The 22,437-nt window shown below is 37.3% G+C and overlaps 1 protein-coding gene across 1 annotated transcript; it reads left to right on the forward strand.

The window, feature by feature from the left end:
• Positions 1 to 170: 170 nt before the first annotated feature.
• Positions 171 to 20,578, forward strand: LOC114243784 (uncharacterized). The gene is made up of 5 exons (XM_028175396.2): positions 171 to 941; positions 1,716 to 1,826; positions 5,906 to 5,993; positions 19,529 to 19,661; positions 20,372 to 20,578. The coding sequence occupies exons 1-5, from the start codon at positions 298 to 300 to the stop codon at positions 20,575 to 20,577; spliced, it is 1,182 nt and encodes a 393-aa protein (XP_028031197.2). The 5' UTR covers positions 171 to 297; the 3' UTR covers position 20,578.
• Positions 20,579 to 22,437: the final 1,859 nt, after the last annotated feature.

Raw genomic sequence — 22,437 nt, forward strand, 5'->3', positions numbered from 1 at the left:
ATATTTTGACATTCAACAAGTGTGTTATACTGACATCTAAGTTGAAATAAATGATTTTGAATTTATATAATAACAGAACTAGAAATAAGAACATCAAATAATTCTCGTCTTGGAGGCAAACTATTTTAATGGAATCAATCGTCCGATATCCTGTAAGACACACTTAATACTCTTTTTTGTCGCGTTGACCTTACAAATATGACCACTGTCATTTTTTAAACTTCAAAATTCTCATGTCAGACGCTGCATTTTGTGTAAATACATAAAATATTTCCAATTTAAAATGATCAACGATTGATGGATAACCAAACGCAGAAAGCTACAGACACGACCGCGGATGAAACAAAAACAATAATAGTAAATAATAATGAAAGCGCAAATGAAGTGTCGGAGAATGATAACGCTGGACCGTCATCGGTGAATGAGTTACCGGGATCCGTACCAACGGGTCACAAAACTGGAGTTTCCAAATCAGAGCACAACATCCGCCAAATAATAACAGTCAAAGATGTATCGAATGCTTTGAAATCGATCAGCTTCAACCCAAACGCAGACTCTAGAGCAAATAATGAAATTTTATCAAAGGACGATCCGGCGACTTTTGTTGATTTAAAGAATTTTATGGCTTCATGCTTTAAAGGAATAAGCGAGAATGTAGTCGTAGCTGATATACCAAATGTACACGCTGTTACCAGAATCCAAAACGATACCCAAGTCTTAGCGCCCTTGAATAACAACGATGCTCGAACCAATGAAATCATATCAAATGAAGTCATAGTAACTGCAAAAACCGAAAATAAGCTGTCGAAACTTGGTACCGATAAGAAGAAAACTTCTGGTGGCCTATCGGAAAGATCTGATTTGGTTTTGGCACAAAGAGATTCTATTTCGAGTATCGGTTCAAACGTTTGCAGAATTTGTATGACTCGCGGACGGGAAAGGTTAGCATTAGGGGGTAATGGAGAATCGGTATTTGTTATTAGTTTTAGTTTGAGATCGTTATCTGTATGTTTTTCGAGAATACTTGCGTTCAGAACGAAGTTTTTCATATTCCTATTATCCTTTATTGTCCATTCACTTAACATAAGTGGAATTGGTTTAATTTTTTCGGTGTCGTTCGTGTTTTGGGAGACTTTTATGGTTAATGTTAGTAAAAATACATATTTAATGCATTCTGTCTTTTAAGGGGTACTATTTTTTATTGCCTTGGGTTAAGGTTGCATAAGGCATCTGATGGTCAATAGTCACTGTCGCTAATGGACGTAAGCAATGCCAAAGGCACAGCGTACCTTCTTTGACACCTCTAGAGATATGAAGAGATCATCTTGTACAAATTCTCAGAGCACTTCCCATGGAACATACGTTACAAAACACAGAGAGAAGCGAAAGCCCTTCGCAGATCCAGAGGTTTCATCCGATCTGTGAAAATGGAATTATCTAACAATCAACCTATACAAACAATCAACCTATACAAACAATCAATTACAAAACATTTTTGTTGTTATTTTCATACTGAAGGCTGAAAATGTAAATGATTATTTCAAAATTTCGGTTGTTATTAAGGACGAGGTTCTAAAGGTTAACAAAATAACAAATAAATGTTCTAATAACCCAAGAAGTATTTACAATAAAACGCAAAATAACTTGGTACCTACTTGCCTTACATTCGATTACATCTTTGACATCCAATATAACTGAAACTATTAATGTTTTAGGCTAATCTCACCTTGCAACTGCAAAGGATCCCTGGCAAACGTACATTTGACTTGTCTTGAAAGATGGCTGAACCAAGTGGGGAGAAATCATTGTGAGCTGTGTGGTTTTAGGTAAGGTAATTTTCAAGTACCGATAATCGAACGATGCATAAGCTGAGTACCATAAAATAATGGTTTTTTGGCACTAATTGTAATCAATGTAGTTTGGATCATTACTTCATCAATAATTCTAAGCTCTAGATAAAAATAATTGTTTTGATCTCTTCGGGAACAGACAGTTCAGTGACTTCAAACGGAGCTACTGCATAAGTTTAATTAAAGCACTTTTACGATTTAATCTTGTGTTTTTTATTGTCATTATATTCTTTATAAACGCTTTAAATACTTTACACTTTTTGTGATAGCCGATGGATATAATATAATGGCAATAAAAAACACGAGATTAAGCCGTGAAAGTAGTAAAAGAAGCATTGACCTAACTCGGCGATGCGATAGTTAGCGCTTCTGATTGTTCCTAGCGCTTTACTTTAGCGAGACCTGCATGAAATTTAAGCAATAAGAACTATCATTATCGATGAATCTATTTAGAGAGAAATATTGCGAGCGAGAAACTCAACAGTTTTAGTAAGCGTAGTTTAAAATTATTCGATAGTAAAATTCGTTGAGTGGATTTCGATTTACGAACGGCAACCAGACCAGCATTGCGAAGCATTGCAGATTTCAATTTAATCCAGCCGGCAAACAAGCGAAACAATTAATATCGGAACTGGTACCGCCGGGATATTCGATTGTAAAAAGTTTCCTAGCGTACTTGAGTGTTGTTTGCAACTAACTCTCGTTGCGCAGTGGACGAGACTTATTATTTATTATTCGTTGCAATAATTTCATAAATATATTTGATTAAGCTGTTGAATATTGAGGTAATTTAGCTGAAGGAAAAACGTGTACGCTAAGCACGAGATGGCTTAATGATCTTGCCTATTTGTGCTACGAAGCGACTTTGACCTTTATTTCATAACCCTATTTTAATTATTGCTTAGATACTTAGACACTTAATACCCGATTGACGAACTCACCTCCCGCCTGATAAGTAAGTTAAGCAGTTACCGGGGCCCAAAGATATCAACAACGTAAATGCCGTCACCTACCTCGATAGATATGAGCTTTATAGTACGACGTGAAGTCGTCGTGGCCTAAAGGATGAGACGTCCGGTGCATTTGTATGTAGCGATGCACCGGTGTTCGAATCCCGCAGGCGGGTACCAATTTTTCTAATGAAATACGTACTCAACAAATGTTCACGATTGACTTCCACGGTGAAGGAATAACATCGTGCAATAAAAATCAAACCCGCAAAATTATAATTTGCGTAATCACTGGTGGTAGGACCTCTTGGGAGTCCGCACGGGTAGGTACCACCACCCCGCCTATTTCCGCCGTGAAGCAGTAATGCGTTACGGTTCGAAGGGTGGGGTAGCCGTTGTAACTATACTGAGACCTTAGAACTTATATCTCGAGGTGGGTGGCGCATTTACGTTGTAGATGTCTATGGGCTCCAGTAACCACTAAACATCAGGTGAGCTGTGAGCTCGTCCACCCATCTAAGCAATAAAAAAATAAAAAACGTTTCTCCCACCCTTCAAACCAAAACCCAAGACTGCTTTACGGCAGAAATAGCCAGGGTGAATACGCAGACGAACACGCGATCCTCAGAGAAGTTGAAAGGCCTAATAGTATCGTAATACAGGTATCCTAGCCTTAAAGCCTAGAAAATTCTTTGTGGCAATAAAAGATAAAATGGTAATCAATCAATCAATCAGTTAGGTAGTAATTTGTGCTGAATAACAAGTACGCCCTATAAGCAGTAAACTTGGGACATAAGCAGGAAGGATTTGGGAAGAAGTTAATTATGTTGAGGGTGATATTACTGCAAATGTTACAGCGAACTCTGAGCAGTACTGTAATCGAAAATTCTATATTTCTCTTTGGAGGAGACAGCATAGAGAAAGTCTTCCATCGAATTAATGCTCTATAGACTGACGGTCAGAATGTTGCAACAAACTTGTATATATGCAAAGTCATCTTTAAAATATTATTAAGGCGATAAATTTTTTTAACAATATATTTTATTCTGTAATGGCTATTGCTATACATTCCGTTCGTCGATTGCTACAGCGAAGTTTTCATGCGTTCCTATTAGATGGGTGAGACAGACAGCTGCTTTGCAACATTATTGAAACTTCTTGTGAGTCCGCACGGGTAGGTACCACCACCCCGCCTATTTCCGCCGTGAAGCAGTGATACGTTTCGGTTTGAAGGGTGGGGCAGCCGTCGTAACTATACTGAGACCTTAGAACTTATATCTCAAGGTGGGTGGCGCGTTTACATTGTAGATGTCCATGGGCTCCAGTAACCACTTAACATTAGGTGGTCTGTGAGCTCGTCTACTCACCTAAGCAATAAATAAATAAAAATGTTAGTTCGCCTAATTCACATGTGGGCAAAAAACAACACCTCCAGATGGTCTCTATACCTCAGTCTACGAAAGAAAATGATAATCATATAAAATAAGCTGCGATCAAAAATTCTCACTCAGGATCTTAACAATTTTCGATTCAATAGAGAATTCACGGATTTGTGGTTATGAAGAATTGAATTCGATTTTCCATACGAATTGAGAATCGAACTAATGAAGCGTGTATTGATCGAATTTGATTGATAAAGAAATTTTATTACACACTGATGAGTGAAATTTTATTATAAGTTTTTTTTTTTTCAATATAAATTATCTCACGATAATTTGTTTCTTTGTAAATTTTTGTCTAACTCGAGATCTGAATTTCAAGTTTAACTCTCATCGTTCTAGTATATTCTTTGGTTTTTTACGAATCTTAGTCATAATTAAAACTTATTTTACGCTTTGAGCTCCCGTGTTTTTTACTGTCATTGTTTTTGACCTTCCGAAAACCTTTACAGTTTTCGCGAGGTCACGGACGACTAATGTTATTCATCTACTTTTGAATATTGTGTTAATTGTGGTGTATTTTTTTAATCTAGCCTTTTACGTTTCATTTTAAACAAAAAACGATCTAAAATTATCTTGAGATTATGCTGCTCTCAAATGAGGCCGTCAGCGCAAAAGTGGTCTAACCCACAATTGATATTCATGCCTATATATTGCAATTTATTTAAAACATAATAAATTTTGATGCAAATTCGACCTATCCCTAGTTTCAATCCATAGATAACAGATGACTTTGTAAACGTCATTTTATCGCGTTTTTTTTGCCTACGAAATATTGTAATGATAAATTTGAACTTCATTATCTCCATACTAACTATGGTAAGTTTAGGACACTTTTGCGCTGACGGCCTCAAATGTCAATACACTATTTTTCCCGCCTTGCTTAGCGGCAGAAATAGGCCATCATCATCATCATCAACAGCCCACAGTCGTCCACTGCTGGACATAGGCCTCTCACAATCTACACCACTGAGCCCGGTCTGCAGGCCATATAATGTATCAATATATCGTCTTCTCGCATTAAAACTGTATAATCTCAAAACTTACTAAATTTTACAGAAGAGTGTTTTAAAGGTTTAAACATATGATATTTTTAATAATAATCATCTTTGCAACATTTATTTTTTAGTTTTTACCAGTTACATTATCTGTCTTTTAAAGTAAGATAAAATTATGTATTAATTTTGTTAATAGTAGCCAAAATATAGGTAAACTAAAAACAAAAAATTAAAACTAAACTACGCTCTTTTGACAGTATTTATGAGAAAAATACTGGTGATACCAAATTACTCCGCATATTAACTCAATTTCGAATATTTTTGGAAATTGTACACTTTTAATGCGAAAAGACGATATGCCGACTCACAATAAGATCGTTTCTTTCTATTCTGCCGTGAAGCAGTAATGCGTTTCGGTTTGAAGGGTGGGGCAGCCGTTGTGACAATACTGAGACCTTAGAACTATATCTCAAGGAGTGTGGCGCATTTACGTTGTAGATGTCTATGGGCTCCAGTAACCACTTAACACCAGGTGGGCTGTGAGCTCGTCCACACATCTAAACAATAAAAAAAACTACAGCTGGTTTAAATAGTAACCGATATCTAGTTGCGATAGAGCTTTGTATTGTTGTAAAATGGTTCAATCGATACATTTCAAATGTCAACAGCTATCCGGCAATTCGGACCCCCCGTTACACGGTGCTGCAAGCGCTCAGGCTGTGGTTCGGCAATCCGCGCAACCGAAGCCATTTGCAGGTGAGGTTCCGTGTTTCGAAAACGTTTATGTGGCTATTAGATGCCACCTATATCTTCCCTTCAATCTTATACCTTTAAACGAGCAATTCTTGTATATATATAATCTGAATCTCGGAAACGGCTCCAACGATTTTCATAAAATTTAGTATGCGCGGGATTTCGGGGCCGATAAATCGATCTAGCTACGATTTATTTTCAGAAAATTTTGTTTTATTCGTGTTTTCAATAATCAACTCTTCCCGACATCTATTGGCGAATAATAGTACAATTTTTTTTTTATTGAGGGCAACTAACCGCTTTAAAGACACAACAAGATGGCGTTATAAAAAAAAACGAGCAAAGCTTGGTCATCATCTAGTTAGAATACAAAGATATAAAGGAGCATTTGCAAATTTTGCTTTTCGTTTATTTTCCTGGTGGCAGGACCTCTTGTGAGTCCGCACGGGTAGGTATCACCGCCCTGCCTATTTCTGCCGTGGAGCAGTAATGCGTTTCGGTTTGAAGGATGGGGCAGCCGTTGTAGTTTATAAAGTGAGATCTTATAGCTCTTGTTTTAAGGAGAATAGTGGCATTTGCGTTGTAGATGTCTATGGGCTCCGGTAACCACTTAACGCCAGGTTGACTATGAGCTCGTCCATTCATATAACCAGTAAAAAAAACTGCTTGTCACGGGTTTTGTAGATTCGATTACTTCGATTTTTGCTACCCGTATACTTAACTAAAATTACTTTTTATGTTTAAATTATTATATCACAATTTTAAAAAGCAGACTTATCTGACATACGTCTGTTGGAAAGTACACAACGCCCGACGTAACTGTAATTTCATTAGAAAAACTGGATGTAGCGCTATGAAAATACTGGAAAAAAAAATTCACAAGAGATTTTTTAACATGGCTTAAAGAACGTTCTCCCTAAAACTTTGTTTATTTATTTCGTAAATCGATTAACGAATTGAAGGATCCTCGTATCTAACGGTTACTGTAGCCCACAGACATCAGAGCGTGAATAATCCCCTCCTGGCTGAGTCTTTGCTCGCCCACCTGGTGAAGCTGGAAAGGCCTCTGGGCGACCAGCAATCCCTCATTCATAAAAAAGAAAGCGTGAATATCACGACCTATGTTGACACTGGTTTGGTGTTACACGGTGCTATTGTTACTTCATCGCAGAACTCACACGTGATATGGATTAAGGTCGTATTTCATTCGAAATAAATGTACCTGACAACTTCATAAACACGCCATGTAGGCATTAAAAATAGAAGACTCTAGTCTTTTTAGTGAGGAATAAAGTGATTATTATATCATACACATATGTGCCGTCTATATTAGCCGATCGAAGCGTTCGGCCGATGCTCATAATTAAATGTAGATCGCATTTTTTACGTAACAAAATGAAACCTTTATCCATAATGTTTGGTAATCGATATGGTTGTATGATATCGGTTTTATAGCGGTATACCCCAAGCAAATTGTTCAATTCTAACTGTGCAGCATTTGCAACAACATGTCCGTCCCTATAATAAATATATTTTGCGTTTTTTCATATATTATAGTATATTTTTTCCACTTATTTTCGGTCGAAGCCATGTGGGCTTTTAAAACGACATTCGTGCAAAGGCGGTAAGCGTTTGTTTATACCGACGAGAGAACTCGAGCATCGGGACAATGGGTTGATTTTATTCGTTTCTTTTTTTGTTGATTTTTTTCGTTTTAGCCCATTTTGTGAGATGGCATAATATTTTTTTACTTTTTGTCGGGATGAACAAGCTCATAAATAGTACTATTCTACTTGAAAGCCATCAGTTCTCGTAGAAGCCGTGTCGCTTGCGACGAAGGGTTCGGTGAGTAAACTGGCCCATAGACACAGCCCACTGAGTTTCCGATCCGGTGGTAGATTCTGCGAAGCACTCCTCTTGCTAGGGCTAGTGTTACCAAATTCTTTCAAATTGAGTCCGTGAGCTCACCCACCCGTCCGGGCATATCTAGAATAGCCTCTTAGTCTCCCAGTGAAGAGGTAAAGAAAAAAAAATAACTTTTTGACATGTTTTACCTCTTCGATAATTAAGCCATGGTATAACGTAAATATTTGAGGACGATGGTAACAAGGATTGCTTTGGTGTAACAGAACACACTGTCCTTAAAATCGAATCGTTATTTCTTAGTGGCAGAAATCCTGGAAACACGATCAATTCTGCCTATAAAATGAAACAACCAATGAAGTGCGGTAGTCGACAAATTCAAAAATTCACATCTCGATCCCCGATCGAAGAGACAAACCAAATAAATAACGTCTTCAAGAAGTAAAAACTGACGTTTTCCTCCAGGAAGTAACTCGAATTCTAAATCTGTTGATAGATTAATTTTAAATATGGAAATCCTTTGATGCTTCATAATCTCAAGCGAATCCCGCCCATTGGATGTGATTTAATAACGTCACGTTGTTTTCAGAGCTTCGATGACAAGCTTAATCATGTGTCACGTCGTATTAAATTAAAATATCGTACGTGAACGATGTGCTTGTGTGTTTAATCTATAAACGGGAATAAACGGAATCGAGGCCTTTTGATTTTTGCTTTCCTCTGTAGTTAATATACCTAATTTCCTCTGTAAGAAATATTTTTTACTGGTGGTAGGACCTCTTGTGAGTCCGCGCGGTTGGGTACCACCGCCCTGCCTATTTCTGCCGTTTCATTAATTCAGGAGTTTTTCGATCATTCATTTTGTCTTAACGCTGTTTTTATTTCATCAAAAACTGACAACACAGTAAACGTCAGTTGACTTCGTCTAATCAAAAATACGACTTTTATGTCCGTTTTCACCGACAAGTTCCCAAAGCGGTCCTACGTAGGAAACACTTTAGACAGGAGATTACCTAAATCAACCACCTACCTAAATTCATTTTCACCATGCTTTGTGCTAAGTTTTAAGGAGTTTCTTAGTTAGGTGACGTTTTAATGTTTTGATTTGAGTGCTGTTTTATCGATAAAAATATGTGATCCGCGATTACCTTTAAAATATCCATCAAATAAAAGAATAATAAATATTAATGACAATAAATCATAATTATACGTCTCTGGTATATAATTTATTTAAAAAAACCCAATCTGTTATATAAATATGAAATTGAATAACGCACTTTAGTCGTGAATGTCAATAATTCAATTTTCAGTTTAAATTAAAAAGTTAATGTCAAACTAAAAACTTCAAACAAAAGTGACCAAAATAAATTTGTGGATTTAATTCATTGAAATTGCTGAAAGTATCGGCAGATTGCCGTTAATTTGGCAAATAATAATAATAAATTCGTTATTCTTCATTATCATTTTGAAACCAAATTATGGCGGAAAAAAAAACGTGGCTAAAACTTTACGGCCGAAGAAAAAGATAAACTTGTGAAGTTATTGGCTTCCAACAAAGAAATTATATTAAATAAAAAAAACAGATGGCTGTACCAATGAGGCCAAAAATAGGGCCTGGTTAAATGTGACCGACGAATTTAATGCGTCTACGACTGTTTACAGGTAAATAAATGAAAATTTTCAACAAAGTTTTTGTATTTAATGATATAACGCTATAATCAGAATACTAAAAAAACCGTATCGTATTAATAACTACGAATATAAAAATTGAAATAATAAAAATAATTTCAGGACTAAGGACTCATTGATGAAAGTGTGGGATAAACTAAAAACTGAGAGCAAATTATACTATCAATCCGCTAAGCTAAGCGTAACTAAAACTGGTGGTGGTCCTGGAGAAGTGAAAATTGATCCTATTCTGGAGCAAGTCTACAGTACACTTCTTGGCCGAGTTTGCACAGGCATAATAGGCGTGCAAGACTGTACTGTTAATGTTTTGAATGTGGTGGAAAATGAATCACCAATAAAAGAGAGATGTGCACAGAAAATACTGCGACAGTAGAGGAGTTTGTTGCAGAAAAGAAAATCAAATTCCAGTTGAAGTATGAATCATTAATAATTTTTTGTGCCTTCATCACCAAGATATAGAAGACATAAAAAGACAACTTCTTCAGGAAGAATTAGAATATAAAAGAAAGTTTTACAAGTACTCATTAGAGGCAGCAGCAAAGGAAGTCGAAATTAAGAATGAAGTCTTACATCAATCATTAAAATGTAATTTAAAATAATAATTTATTTTTACTTAACTAAAGATTACAGGTAAATGAGTAATAGAAAAAAAACCTGACTGCAAATATTAACTTTCTTTTCTTTCAGTTGGTATTAAAATAGTAGCAAGAGCTATAATGAACATTAATTTGGAATTGGCTATTTATTCGTTTTTATTTTATACCCATAGAGCTATAATTAAAATTTACTCAAACACTCGTTCACTCCAAAAACCTTACTTTTCATTTTTAGGGTAAAAAAATTTTTTTTTCTAATAAAAATAGCACAGTTTCTTTTGATAGCCTATACCTAAAGACAAAGTCTTTGTCATCGTATTTTCCGAAATCTTCAGTTCTCTGACGATACAAGCGTGGCCTTTTAAGTACTGAATGACTAGAAACTAACTGTAAAGACTCAACTGCTTCCAAACTTTCTAAAAATAGAATTAAATCATCATCCATTGTAAAAATGGTTTTCAAACCTTTTGAATGTTATGTATTGAAATAGATGACAGCAGACATAAAACTGTCTTCTAGTGTTAGGAGACAGTTAAGGAACGAAAAATCCGGTTCCTAAATTTAGGGAGCCTTTTGAGAACTTAGGAGATACCTAAAGGTTGGTGAAAACGAATTTTTAATAAGGGGCTCCTTAAATGCAGTTAAGGGATCCCTAAATGTCGGTGAAAATGGCCATAAGTCCCCTACTGGATGTGGCGAGTAGTCATCTACCGAGCGAGCAATATCACCCGCTCGGTGGAAGATCTTCCCTCCGTCGTTAAGCCTTCCAAACTGGATGCAACCGCTACCCCCTTTTTTACAAGGTACAAGGGCACGTAGGGTATGTGGGACTTGACGGTCTACAGATGTTAGGAGCAGACCGTGGGCCCAATGATATTTTAGGCCCCTACCGCACCAAATGACCTTACACTCTCTCACCCGACGTACGATATCGGCACATCCCATGTGTCAATAGAAAGGAATTAAAATACATACCTACTTACTGGTGGTAGGACCTCTTGTGAGTCCGCACGGGTAGGTACCACCACCCTGCCTATTTCTGCCGTGAAGCAGTAATGCGTTTCGGTTTGAAGAGTGGGGCAGCCGTTGTAACTATACTTGAGACCTTAGAACTTATATCTCAAGGTGGGTGGCGCATTTACGTTGTAGATGTCTATGGGCTTCAGTAACCACTTAACACCAGATGGGCTATGAGCTCGTCCACCCATCAGAGCAATAAAAAAAACATTCATACGGACGAATTAAGCACTTCTACCAATAATACGGCTTAAAAAAAAGATAATTGAAAATAAAACTAACTTTGAAATAAATAAAAGTGTCTTGTGAGTACACATGGGTAGGTATCACAACCCTGGCTATTTCTGCAGTAATGCGTTTCGGTTTTAAAGGTGAGGTAGCCGTTTTACTGAAAAAAACTTAGTCTTAGAAATGCATATGAGACATGAGGTAGGTGCCGGCATTTGTGTTGTTGATGTCTACAGGCTCCGACGACTTAACACCAGTGCCATTAGCTCATTCACCCATCTAGGCAATAAAAAATAAATATTATAAAGTATTAATTTAAGCCTTTATTGGTATCGATTTCGAAGCATAAAGACAAATAAACATTCGCCGCGGAACGATACAATTTACAATTTCAATACAAATTACAATTTCGTATTGGATGGCACTTTTGTTGATCCAAGAATACTGGCAGACAGAAAAGTCGGTCAGGGCACATATTCTTCTCTGTTGAATCTTCATTGTTGAAGGTCGTCTCTGAAATGTATTTTCCTAAATTGATTCAACCATAAAGGCATCCTATATCTCTCTGTTCTCAATTGTCTTCAAAGTTCCATGTGGCTGCGGACCTGTTGAAGATTATTTTTAGTCTGGCCAGCGCGTGGGCGATCGACTGCATGTTTTACCCCTCGACTTTACAGACGACATTAATTTTTTTAGGGTTTCTGGTCGTGATTGAATAACCAAACAGAATACGTGTGCCGATCCATGAAAGTACCGGTTGTTATTATGTCGTTGGAGAGAGAAATAATGAGGTTACATTATGATAGTTACATCGTGGTTAGGATCGATTAGCAGCGTGGAGAAGCTAAGAGAGTGTGTACACAATATGTACATGATTTTCGGGAGGCCAGCCGAAGTACGTTCACTCATGTTTACCTTTAGAGAACTATCCGCAACGTATCCAATGCAACTTAGAATTCGATGCAAACAAATCTGATATGTTGGTAGGACCTCTTGTGAGTCCGCGCGGGTGGGTACCATCACCCTGCCTATTTCTGCCGTGAAGCAGTAATGCGTTTTGGTTTGAAGGGTGGGGCAGCCGTTGCAATTATACTTGAGACCTTAGAACTTATAACTCAAGGTGGGTGACGCATTTACGTTGTATATGTCTATGGGGTCCAGTAACCACCTAACACCAGGTGGGCTGTGAGCTCGTCCACCCATCAAAGCAATAAAAAAAATGTTAAAAATTAATTTATACTATCAAAGTGAGATCGTCATTAGCCGGCAGTAAGGGACATTTTGAGGCCCGCGCGAATATGTATCACTGTCCTGACCGTTTCTACCATTTTCTGCAGATAAATAGACGAGTCTAGCCTTGTCTTATATAAGTTTACGACCATCACAACCGTTTGAGATATGAGATCGAAGTTTACCTTCGAATCGTAACGCGTTATTGCTTCGCGGGTGAAATACGAAAGTTCATCCTACCCACCAGTCTGAGTTTACGCCACCAATTAATTTAAGGCTGTTTTAGCTTGATTGTTGTTTGTGCATGGAGATCATTGGCCTTAAAACGCTACGCTGGCCATTGCGGATTGGCGAGTCTAATTATTTCAAGGGCATTTAAGTCGTTGGAGCTGGTGGTAACCCTATCTGCATTCTTTGCAGAGTTTGGGACATTTCATCGCCGCCCGATGCTTGGCATTAACTTTTTACGGTTGGAAAGGTCACCTTTAACCAACCTTCCTCCTTTCACATCCGGATTTTGGACCGGCAATGGCGGTGTTAAAGAATGTAGTGAATTTGAAAAGCATTTGGTGACACGGATTTTTTTTATTGCCTTTGTAGGCAGACGAGCATACGGCCCACCTGGAGGTGAGTGGTTACCGTCGCCCATGGACCTCAGCAATGCCAGGAGCTCTTTTTAAGAAGGACATGTCACAGCGCTAAGGAAATACCGTGGAGGGGAGCTCATTCCATAGCCGGATGGTACGTGGCAAAAAAGGACCTCTAGAAACGCACTGTCGATGAGCGCAGCGGTTCCATATAATACGGATGAACTCTGCTCCGATGGCGGGAGGTGCGATGATAAAAAGGAGATGAGGGGATTGAAGAAGAGAGCTTGATTAACGATTTCCTAACACCCTGTATGTTATGAAACATTTGTCACCGAGTGAACTGATCCGACACGAGTGTTGTAGATTACATTCCTCTCGGTCTGTCTGTCTGTTGTTATCGATCGTCAACATCCGCTTCTATAGTGCTCGAACACGGACGAATCCATGATTTAACGCCACTATACGTTTACAATTTAGCTTTGGACAGGAATGAATGTACGCTGATAAGTTGGGTCCTGTCGTTTGCGATGCATGTTCAAAGTTATTTAATACGTTTGAAGGGGTCTTTCTCAATACTTTCTGTGTGTGCGGAATTAACGGTCTGAGTATTATTTTATACTAATGGTCCCCCATTAATCGAAATTGGACTATAATTAATTGAAATTGTAAATTTAAACATTAAGTAGGTAAGAGGTAAGTAGTGTAAGAAAAACACGTACTCTTATTTTGATATCCAAAACAGCATAGCTAGCATGCTAACGTTTTGTCACCGACATAAAGGTTTCATCCCTTTCCGGCAAATATACGCAAGTGCGAGCGAGACGGCAACATAAGAAACGACGATAACATTTAGCATGCTAGAAATAGGCAGGTGGCACTGTACTACATATGTTTTGCGGTCACTGAGTTGTCAAACGACAACTTTATAAAATCAGTATAGCAAATTTTAAAAATCGTCATATCGTTTACTTGTCTTAGATTTTACACATCTAAATCACATCATCTTTGCACATAACAATATACTTGCTTCCTATAAAAGTATAAATTCGGCAAATAATTAATACTCAACAATATTTAAAATAAAATGAGCCAAGAACGTTTATCGATAAAACCTAATAACATTAAAATCTTCTGGGCAGCACTAAAACCGCCATGTTTAGCGGCCTGATGACGTCACAGTAGCGCATTTTTTGTTGACGTTTCATTTCCATAGGTTTCATACTTCAGTGATAAAGACAAACAATATTAATCTATTCTCAATTTGACCACAGATTTTATGCAAAAAGTTTGACAATAAACATATAGTATGCATGCGCGTGTGTGTCAAATACATGGTAGTGTGTGTAATGTTTTTATTGTCGATTAAATGTATTATTAATGCATAATTTAAAAAAAAAACATAGCATTCTGCACTCCTTTATATTCTCTATAAGTGTGGGAAATTTAATACACCTCTGTTCGCGCAATTTTCGTAAAAAGGGGTACAAAGTTTTTGCTTTGCGTATTAATTTATAGATAACACACTAATTATACAACACGCAACAAACACGAACATGATTCTTAAAGGGAGCATTATAAGGACGGGAGTCGGGACTAAGGAATTCAAACGACTGATTACATCGAAGTATGATTTATTACTCTCCCCATAATTAAACGATACATGTTTATATAAATGCTTACATACTACGTCACAGCTTTTTTTTTAATAAATCTTTCTTTTAGCATAGACACCTAAAAATTTATATAATTTCCGTTCCAACTTCCTCGAAAAGTTGTAGCCAAAAGATACGCGATAACAAACGATCCTTCAAAACATATTTTATAGGTGTTAAAGCATGGATTCAGTTTAATGTTCCACGACGAAGTTCGCCTGACATCGCGGCTTCTAATTAAGCGAGACTTGTCGTTAATTGATTTACGATTTAATTAATGAGGGCAAACGTGGAGTGTGAACCGCCATTTTGGAAAATTATTTTTCCGTGCTTCAGAAGCAAATATATATTTTTGGGTAAAGATAAAATACATCAGATTAGGATATTTTTTTAATATTCGTCATCATCGTTTTTGTATTTAATGACTTTCAGAATCAAGTCGCTGTATGAGTAGGTACCGAATCTCTGTGGTGTTTCTGTAAATAAATGGTTATTTAAGCTCGCAGAATTCACTACGTTACGAAGTTGTTGAGAAAGTTCGATGTAGCAATGAAAACAGTTTAATGCAATACTTGCATCTTTAATGCTTGTAATGCCACAAGGCTAGAGTTCACGTTATGATAAAAAAAAGGAATTTAAACTAATCGTATGTCTTTTTTTGTCTATTCTTCAAACCCTTGAAGGCTTGATCACCATCAATATCTAAAGCTAAATTTAATAATTACATTATTAAATCCAATTAACTAAATAACAAATAGGCAGAGTGACAGCTACGAGACGTGCGCCATATTTTAATAAATGACGTTGACAGAATTCAATATGTGCGTGTCCTGTCAAACGTCAGCAGTTTGTGGTCACCGAGAAGGAGTTGTGAGAAATATCGTTTGTGTTAGCCGAGCTAATACTTGAATTATATGCGCGTTTCGTTGTGAGCTGTCGTTCTTCTTGCTAGTAATTCGATTTTTTTTAAAGAAGAAAGTTAAATTATCATAACAAAGATAATTAACTACCGTGCACTATAAAGTTGTTTAATATGAGCTCGTATTACGATACGATTTGGTTTTGCCAGCCTGTTAATTTCTCCCTCAAAACAAGGATAAAAAGTAATTAAATTAGCATAGGTAATTGTAAGGTTTTTTTTTCTTTTATTAACCGAAAAAAATGTTTTTCTAATTACCCTAGATCAATAAACCTATTCACATCAGACCTGATACTAAATGATTGCTTGAGTCCTTCGACATCACAACATGAATGCCATCATCGACCTTGTGACATGATATCGATGTCTCGATTAAATTAAATAGCTGCTCAACTTCTAAAATTGGTACGTATTACTTGGTGATACATATAGGGAAATAGTGTTGGCACACTATACGCCCAATGTCCGGTAAATATCTTTTGAATTATCGATTCCTCTGACCCATGCAGTCTATGTTTCCATTGCCTTCATATAACGGCTCTCATATATGAGTCGACTATTATCAAAGCCGGCAATCTGACTTTTGGACAATGATTGGTAAATCAGAAAAACGAATTATTGACTTTGTATTCCATTGGCAGTCACAAAACTCTTCGGAACGACATCTTAGATAAATAACAGGTTAACTATTAACCTTTATTTAATGCAGGTTTTGAACCGTATTCTTTGAAGGAGACGATTATATTCAAATCAATCTGTATTGTCATATCAATAAAAAATTTTTGTCCAAATGCACAGATTGCCACCTTTGATAATAGACGACTCATATTATTGAATGTTTTGGTGTAGAATTAATCAGTGGCTGTACTATTTACGTCAATATACCACGTTCGTGGTCTGAACTTCCTTACGCAAATTCGGTTCATTGCGTTGTCTGTGGCCCGCGTTTTTTAACTACCTCCATATTACCCTAAGCACATTACTCTGAACGCATTAAAATCCATCATTCACATTAATGTAACGTGAGATTTATAGGTAAAATAAATACGATTTACAACCAACTAAACGCTTTGGAGGCAATGCGAAATATCGCGTTACGTCACGAAAGGAAGAACCCGTCAAACGGCATTTGTCAGTCTGTGATACCGGGATCCTTCGTAGGGCTACCGAGTTTAAAATTTAAAAAAAAGCAACTTGTACATATTTTTTTTCTGTGTTTCTGAAACTCATTCGTGTTACCTATTTGTTGATTTTGCGGCCCTATTCACGTTGCATGTGATAATGCTTCTATAGTGGTAATTGCATTGGTTGCATTTAATTGATATGAATGAAACTGGTTTCGGGAAACTAAAAACGAAAAATATTCGGATTTCGAAATATGAACTTACTAAAACTGTGATAGCGCATTTATTCTTAGCTTAATCGGTAAAAAATATTTTACGTTTTTATTAAATAGATCTAATTATTAAGTAAAATATATTATATGCTAGCTTTTTTATATAATACTTAAGGGAACGGTAAATGGTTTGAAGTTTTTTTATTAAAACACTCGTACATTTTGCATTTGGAATACGCGTTATACATTACTCACCAAAAACATAGAACTTAATTAATTTGAACGTTGTTGTGTGTTGTTTTTTCTTTTTCAAACCCCTACTAATTAGCCAGATATGTTTTTATAAGTGCAGACTTTAATAAAACGCAATTATGTAGCCTGGGAGTTAATTGCTAATTAATAATAGATAGAGATATAATAATTGACGCACGACGCGAATTCTGCTCTTTATCTTCTTACCACTTTCTGTGCTAGTACCACATTAATATTTTTATTTATTTATTAGGCAGACGAAAATACGGCCCACCTGATGGTGAGTGGTTACCGTTGCCCATGAACTTCAGCAATTCCAGGGGCAGAGCCAAGCCGCTGCTTACCGCTTAATATTCTCCACAAGCCTCGTTTGAAGAAGGGCATGTCAAAGCTCTCGGGAAACACCGTGGAGGGGAGCTCATTCCAAAGCCGGATGGTATGTGACAAAAAGGATCTCTAAAAACGCACTGTGGATGACCGCAATGGCTCCAAGTAGTATGAATGAACTCAAGACACATGCGTACACAAAAAGTTGACTAGCAAACTAAACATGAGATTTTATGCTTGAAGTTCCAGTACGTAAAAGTGTAAGTTAGTAGTACACAAACGAACCTAAATTCGACTTAGCTAAGGTTTACCGAATGCAGCCGATGTACCGTCGAGCTTACAACTTAATCTGACTTAATCCAACCGTTCACTTTACGGTCCCCTATATGTCGGAAAGATCTGCATACGTTGTCCGTACACACGGACGGCAAAAGTATTAGCGCTGCACAATTTAGCGCTTCTTTGAATAAATACTTTTGATTTGTATCTCAGCCTTGCGATGTTTCTTAAGCTTATATTATGCTCTCTCCGGCTCTTAATCTGCGTAATATGAAGGTGTATGACCCCAGTCACTTCGAACTGCCTCTGTTGCTTGCTAGTCATCTGTTAATAGTATTATTGAACTTTTTTCCCTAATTTTCACACCTTATTCCTATTAGTAGTGGAATGTGCTAAGTATCTAACTAACTTATGATCTGAGTTCACTTTGCATTGTCTATGAGATACGGTACGTAATACTAGTAACGTATTTATATTAATTTCTTTATATTTATATTGATAACGTACTTAGTTATTTAGTCTGTCTATTTTTGCCCGTAAGTAAAGGAGACGACCATATATAAATAGTTTGGTTAATTCGATCTCTCCTCTCGATAAATCTCGAATCTTTAATATAATCATAATAAAATTCTATAGATACGTGAAAATTTCGTAGATCATGGCAACCCTGATTCCCGGAATTTTCCTAGGTCTCGAGACGACATTGCTAAATCGCTGTCATATTTCATCCGAGAATAGGTAACTAGTTTGTAAGCGCCCTTAAGAGGAGCTGTGGTGCTGAATAAATTTCTAAGTATAATGCCTTTTTTGTTAATAAGTTTAATTTTTAATCGATCATATTGATAATAGACAAAATAGATTAATATATATATTTTATCTCATACATAGCACGTAAATATACTCAAAAAGTCGTCACAGTTTTGTGTAAACTTTAAGGCGATTAGCAAATCAGGGTTTACGACTTACTTGTCGCACATCCGAAGTGGATCTTCGCTTAGCTAATAGATAATAATATATAATACAGAGTCCTATTTCTATCTCGCTCTGTCAGTTACTATTATGGTTAACAGAACGTACAATTTTGATATTATTGACATATGATAATCAAGTAGTAGCAGCGGCTTGAGGATCTAAAATGTTTAAATTCTTTCTTGGCGGCTTTTAATAGCTATCAAATAAATAAACAAAACGCGTACCTGGTGCTAAATATCGCAGTCCATGGTCCTTGAAGCACGGCTAAGGCTCTTAGGGTTCATCATAGTTATAGATGAAGAAGACATTATTACTGGTGGTAGGACCTCTTGTGAGCCGCGTGGGTAGGTACCTTGCCTATTTGTGCCGTGAATCATGAATGCGTTTCGGTTTGAAGGACAGTGCAGCCGTTGTAACTATACTTGAGATCTTAGAACTGATATCTCAAGGTGGGTGGCGCATTTACGTCGTAGATGTCTATGGGCTCCAGTATCCACCTAAGCCAAGTGGTCTGTAAGCTCTTCTATCCATTTAGATTGTTTAGGCAATAAACAATCAATCTTTGGAAGCAATGTTTTGTTTTTTCAGTCTGACTGCCTCATCTTTTGGCTCCTGTCGACTGTTACGGCCGGTCTGCTGGCCGTGTGCATCGTGGGAACTCAGTATTTTGTTATCGAGGGTAACAAATTTGGTAAGCTCGACGCTGGTAGGAAGCAGGAAGGTTCGTCTATTTTTTTTTTGTTTTTTTGTTTTTGTTATTTCAAGAATTGTTCTATTTTAAATTCGGAACCGGTTCTAAGCGATAAGAAATTGAAATTGTGTGAAGAATACTATGGGCATTGGTTTTTTTTAATACTGAACTTTTTGAATTACTAGTGTTCGCCAAGCCAACGAAATTGGACTTATTTGGTGTTAAGTGGCTAACGAATTCCAACAGCATAAATCCTCTTGAGAGATGAGTTCTAAATCGCAGTTCAATAGTACAATGACTACCCCCTCCCTCTCCCCATCTTTTGAACCAGAACGCATTACCGCTTCGCGACAGAAATAGGCGGACTTGTGGTAACTACCAGGGCGAGTTTACAGTACACCCTACCACAGGTCCAATTAGGCAAATTATAATCATGGAGACCATTCGTGAATTTATATTAAAAACATATTTGCTCACAAAAATTTGTACCTTTCTCCGGGATTAGAACACCGGCAGTCTCATTAGGGCGTCACATCTTTGAGGCCACGAACAACTTCAAACTTTGGCACCGGCATTGCTGTTGTCCTTGAGTGACAACGACCACTTGACTTTAGGTAGGTCATATGCTCGTATGCTAACGGCTAAAAATAATTAAAAAAAATATATTGGTATTTGAAGTATAGATATTCTTGTGTCATATAAGACAAATATAACCCAATAATTCTTTGACTTTTTTTTAGGTATTTCACATCGCATCACAGAGACCGCAATGGACTTTTTTATGGCAATTGTGTTGTGCGGATACTCTGTGACCGTTTATCTTCTGTGGAAGGATCATTACATCATGTGGAACAGATGGAGGAGAGCCAATGTCAATGTCAGATTACTACTGACACCGGATTCGAACCCTGTGCCTTTCGTACCTAGAAATAGATATATCGTTTGAACGTTTTGGTATTAATTTATTGTTGTATTTGAATGTATCATTTGTATTTTAATTAAAGTTTTATTTCGTTGTGATTGATATCGGGGAGCGGAGAAAATCTGCCGAAACACTTTAATGACAATATCGGTGTAGATGATTATACCAGTTAACGTATTAACGACAATTTCACCTCTATTTTACAATTGGATATGCTCGAACGAGGAGATGGCGTTTATACCAATGTAATATGGACGTTTTTTGTATGTTAATTTCTACATTATTCAAATAGGGAAAGTCAATCGTTTAAAAGAAAAAAATGTTGGGGTGAACAGAGCATTAAAATTAGTTTTAAAATTACGTAACAGTTAGTGCTTAATTTAAAAATAATCATATAGTATTTTGTATACCGTATTGAACGCCAAATCAAAGAAATAGATATATACGTAAACTACAAATCATTTAGACGTCCATAATTACAAATTTTAGATATCAGTATAGACCAAAACAAAGGGGTCATTTCTTATCCGTTGGGTAGAAAAACAAGTCCATGAAGTAGCAGTAGGTACGTAGCGGTATCTGATACGCGGATGTACAAGTCATTTCGGATCCTCCCGATCCACTAACGGTACTTTTAGGTACCTCAAGCACTGTTCATCGTTCTCGTCGAACCCGTCGCTCGCGACGAGGGCCTCGACGAGTAAATTAACCCACAGACATAGCCCGCTGAGTTTCTCGCCGGATCTTCTCAGTGGGTCACGTTTCCGATCCGGTGGTAGATTCTGCGAAGCATTGCTCTTGCTAGGGCCTGTGTTAGCAACGTCGTCAGGCTTGAGCCCCGTGAGCTCACCTACTTGTTAGTTTACGCTAATAGAGCTTCTCAAGGCTATCAGCTTAGGCAGGAAAAAAAAGCTTCGGATGTCGATGGGCGTATTATGGCGCACCACAGAACAGTGGATTCGTTTGCCTACAAAGGCGGTAAAAAAATTGTCAGCGCGACGGTAAGAACACGTGCTAGACCAGGATCTAACGTTGCAAGTATGTACATATAGTTTTTGCCACGCTTTTATTATAATCTATTTATATAATGAAGTCTTGCAACTTAATTTTTACCAATATCGGATGAGGACATCCGATTAACTACTAAAATTTGCGTTTTGACAGGAACGTGAGGAGCGAAGTTATTTGAATTATTTTATCAATTTAGTGCTTCTTCAGATTTCAATTATGGTGGTTTACGAACCCTTTAGCATCTGTAGAAGTGTACAAATGTGAGAAAATGAGACAAAGCCAAAAAGTCCACTAAAATATCATTAGATAACCACCATTTGACTGAAACTTTGTTACATCTCGATTGGTTTGACTTTTTTTCTTCTTTTTCTTAGATGAGTGGACGAGCTCACAGCCCACCTGGTGTTAAGTGATTACTGGAGCCCATAGACATCTACAACGTAAATCCGCCACCCACCTTGAGATATAAGTTCTAAGGTCTCAGTATAGTTACAACGGCTGCCCCACCCTTCAAATCGCAACGCAACGCAACCAACGCACTGCTTCACGGCAGAAATAGGCAGGGTGGTGGTACCTACCCGTGCGGACTCACAAGAGGTCCTACCACCAGTAATTACGCAAATTATAATTTTGCGGATTTGATTTTTATTACACGATGTTATTCCTTCACCGCGGAAGTCAATCGTGAACATTTGTTGAGTACGTATTTCATTAGAAAAATTGGTACCCGCCTGCGGGATTGGAAACACCGTTGCATCGCTAGATACGAATGCACTGAACGTCTTATCCTTTAGGCCACGACGACTAAAGGGGATTGCCCACTCTCCATAGTGTGCTAGGCCCAAGATGGACATCAAATATTACTATAAAAAT

Source organism: Bombyx mandarina, chromosome 28 (genome assembly GCF_030267445.1).
Source record: "Bombyx mandarina strain Sakado chromosome 28, ASM3026744v2".
NCBI classification, from domain to species: Eukaryota; Metazoa; Arthropoda; class Insecta; order Lepidoptera; family Bombycidae; genus Bombyx; species Bombyx mandarina.

What these genes read in the sequence shown, in the direction of transcription:
- LOC114243784 (XM_028175396.2), top strand. Translation starts at nt 298, where the DNA reads ATGGATAACCAAACGCAGAAAGCTACAGACACGACCGCGGATGAAACA. An exon ending in ATGACTCGCGGACGGGAAAG is followed by an intron (nt 942 to 1,715) that starts GTTAGCATTAGG and finishes TTAATGTTTTAG; the next exon opens with GCTAATCTCACCTTGCAACT. An exon ending in GCAACCGAAGCCATTTGCAG is followed by an intron (nt 5,994 to 19,528) that starts GTGAGGTTCCGT and finishes TTGTTTTTTCAG; the next exon opens with TCTGACTGCCTCATCTTTTG.